Genomic DNA, 3,791 nt, shown 5'->3' on the forward strand with positions numbered 1-3,791 from the left:
CAGTTGAGGATGCTTTTCATTTTCACTGCAATTAATTCTGAAGTTAAAAAATAAACAATCAGACAGTGATGTTCTAGTGTACCCAGGTCCTGAGGGTGGACACACGGGTGGCAGCCTGTGAGGGAAATAAACTCTGCACATGTTCAGAGGCTCCCTCCCTCTGAATCCAATCCACGGTCCAGCTTCAAAGCCTCACTGTGTGGCCACACAGGTGCAGGCCACGGGCAAAGGATATTTCCGCCGCTCAAGGTAGAATGACTTGTGGTCATTCTCACAACGCCTTCGATAGTAGACGGTTGTGTCGGCAAAGATCGGTTCGGAGACTCCGTTTCCCTCCTTCTGGACGAAGGTCTTTTGGGTGACCTTTTTCACAGGGTGCCTCAAGGAGACGCAGGAATCTTGGCAGATGCACTCGGCTCTCCAGAGGAGTCGAGGGTAGCGGGAATCCTCAATGTCTTCCCTGGGGGAGGCAAGAGAAAGGACAGGTCTGTCTTTGAGCCATTGATGGCTGGATGGGGGTCTGATGGGGGGAATGCGCTGGGATGCTGGTTGCGGAGTAATGGACGGGGCAATAAAATAAAAATAAAATAAAATAGTGTGGGATGAGGAGCTTTGGGGGACTAATGCAGGGTTAGATAGCCTTCCCCAACCCGGTGCCCTCCGGATACCTGGGAAAGGAACTCCAGTTACCCCTGACACTGGTCTTACTGGAAGGGACCCTGAGGGGCAACCAGTCCCTGCAAGGCAGGTATATGCAGCTGTCCCATTCGGGGATCGAAGCTGCAATCTCAGCCTCCTCTGCACCATGCTCTAACCCAGGCACCCGCAAACTGCGGCCCTCCAGATGTTTTGGGACTACAACTCCCATGATCCCTAGCTAAGAGGACCAGTGGTCAGGGATGATGGGAATTGTAGTCCAAAACATCTGGAGGGCCGAAGTTTGGCAATGCCTGCTCTAACCAGCTGAGCTCTCCAGGAAATCTAGAGGGCAGTTTTGGTTGTGCCTGGCAGGGCAAAAGGGATGCCTCTATCTTACCAGTCGGTGGTGCGGCAATAAAACTGCTAGCATGTTTGGAAAGCTAAGCAGGGTCCGCTATGGTTTCAAATTGGATGGGAAACCACACTTCAAGATTCCTGCATTGGAGCGATGGAGGTTGGACTAGAGGACCCTGGGGGTTCTATGTAAATGGGACGCATGAGGGGGCAAAGGAATAAAAGGTACGATTGTTCTCTCTTACACATATCGCCAAGGAGAACTGGAGGCCATGTTCTTCCCTAGACCAGTAATCGCGCTGCAGTTGTCAGAGGAAGACGCAGACCTGGAGGATCGGGCGGAATGAACAGACTGGGTGGAATGGGCAGACTGGGAGGAATGGCTGTTGAGTTCCTTCACGACTTCATTGAGTGTCGTCTCTTTACAACAGTTTGAGGAGGACATACATTGGAAGGCCTGGCTGGCCACAAATGCCGAGAGCAGGAAGCACATCGCAGCCTAGGAGAAGGAAGGAAGGCCAAGGGAGGGCAGCGGTCACAACTGGTCATGGTGGAACAGCCCAAACCACAGCTCAAAGCATTCCTTTGCCTTACAGAGAAATCTAGTAGCCCATTTCCCACTCCCTTTTCCACGCAGCCTTCGTAAGTTGGAGTACTCCGTTCCCAGAATAACGTGGGCAGGGATATCTCCAAAAATCAGCCTGGAAAATTGGCAGAATCAAGTGGTACAGTCTATCCTGGACTGTGTCATTTCCACCTGCTACATTTTTATAAAATACTGTAAAATCATTTTAAATGCTTACAATATATATGATCCATTAACTATTATTATATTCATGCTCTAATGATATGATATAGTAAATGATATATTTTATATGTAACAATGCAAAATATCTATATAGATATACAGATATAGATACACACTTGAAATTTAAGCTGTGTTTTATGTGCATTTTTTCCACACACCACTTGGAGCTCTTCGATGAAGCTGCTTGTCAATCATTCTAAGGAAATGCATAACCAAAATTGGAATCCTCCCCATGTGAGGGATGGAAGGAAGAAGACAACAGCCACAACTTCCTTGCACATCAAAATCTAGCATATCAGGAACAAGGCTGGTTTACAGGTAGTCCTATTTTCCTGACATGCTACTTTTCTACATTTAGGGCGCTCACCGCTTAATGGGGGGAGATTCAGACTCACAGCCCAACCATTCCTCCCCCATTTGGAAATCTCATGTGCCAAAGTCAGGACAATGCTTGTGCTTCGGACAAAGTGGCCTTTGCTCTCCCCCCTCTTTTTCTAGCTCACCTCAATGAGCCAAGGAGCAAAGTGGGGGCAGCCCCACACAGTCACTAGACTGAGTGAACTGAGAGTGGAAATTCCTTCCTGTCTCCAGAATACAGGGCTCAATATGGCTGCTGTGTCCCTCCCACCTATTGCCTACCAAGCTTCCAGATGGACAGAAATTAAACAGATGAGGAGTCAATAAATAATAAAGAGCACAACTTATGATCAATAATCAGATTCCATTTAGATCGGGCAGGGGAGACCCAGTTTGTGTGGCTAGACTACAACACCCATCATCCCTGACCACTGCTCCTGCTTGCTAGGGTTGATGGGAGTTGTAGTCCCACAACAGCTGGAGACCCAAGTTTGAGAAACACTAGACTGGGAGTCATCGCAGAAAGGAAACTTGCGAAAGGGGGACAAGATGATAAATCAAGGGGTTGCCCTCCGGTTATATTTAAAGCTACCACTCTCACCAGTGCCAGCCAGCTTGGCCAATGTAAGGAATGATGGGGAGGCGGCGTTAAAAATAATTCCCCCCAGCCAACAAGATGGCCGAAGGCCACGGTCTGACGTGGCTTTGACAGGGGGATCGGGCGAAGCTGTGGAGGAGGAGGGAAGGCCCTTGGACAGCTCTCAGCTTTGATGACAAAATTGGAACCTCCAGGACCAGCAGCACTCTACCTCTGAATAGCAGTTCCTAGCAAGGAAGAGTGGGAGGGGGCCGGCTGGGGCCTCCGAGTGCCTCAGGAGCCAAATGGATCTCCGCTTGGATCCAAGAAGACCCTACTCAGGTTCTTGTGAGAGACGGTTGAAGGTTTTGAGGATGGGGTCTATACACCTGTTATTCTACTTGGAAGTCAACAGCACAATTTATAGCCCCCCAAACATTTCTTGGAACTAGCAGCAGAACCCAAAGGGCCTCCCTATGGACCCTGCTTCAGCCTCCCCCCTGCCCCTTCCCTCCGTGTAAGGAGCAGAATTGGCACACTTACCAGCTGAGTCTTCTCCATGTCAGATCTCCGGGAGCGGGGCCTCGTGTCTGTAGAGAGCTCAGGGAACTGCTGTCACTACGAGCCTCGGGATCCCTATTTTATGGCCTGCAAGATTCCATTCATTCATTCCATGCAAATTTTGGGGGTGAACGAGCACCTGTTTCTGGAACATATAATCAATGTCTCCTTTGTTCAGTTTATGCTTAATGGGTGACAGAAGGTGCCTTGCAGGATCAAGGGGCCCATCGGCCTCATCCAGACGGACTCGTCTTACTGACCTCTGAATCCAGAGTCTTTCTTCTGAGAGGGGACACAACCACATGAAAACCCAAAACGAGCCATGAGAGTGTGAGTTCTCCCCTTCCAGCTCTTCCCTGGCACCTGGTATTCAGAGAAGATAGATTGCCCCTGACCATGGAGGTTCTCTCTGGTGCTCCACAGCTTGCTGCAAGGCTCTCCCTCAAAGGGCTGTTGCACCAGTACTGAGCAATGGAGGCTGAGAGCTCTTAATGC

General features: G+C 49.6%; 1 protein-coding gene across 1 annotated transcript; it reads right to left on the minus strand.

Moving 5' to 3' along the window:
• Window positions 1-3,418, minus strand: LOC118095750 (interleukin-25). Its single transcript, XM_035136983.2, has 3 exons — window positions 3,279-3,418; window positions 1,239-1,492; window positions 1-460 (listed from the first exon to the last, which is right to left on the minus strand). Exons 1-3 carry the CDS (start codon window positions 3,294-3,296, stop codon window positions 193-195), a joined length of 540 nt encoding a protein of 179 aa, XP_034992874.1. The 5' UTR covers window positions 3,297-3,418; the 3' UTR covers window positions 1-192.
• Window positions 3,419-3,791: the final 373 nt, after the last annotated feature.

This window comes from Zootoca vivipara, chromosome 12 (assembly GCF_965207765.1).
Source record: "Zootoca vivipara chromosome 12, rZooViv2.hap1.1, whole genome shotgun sequence".
NCBI classification, from domain to species: Eukaryota; Metazoa; Chordata; class Lepidosauria; order Squamata; family Lacertidae; genus Zootoca; species Zootoca vivipara.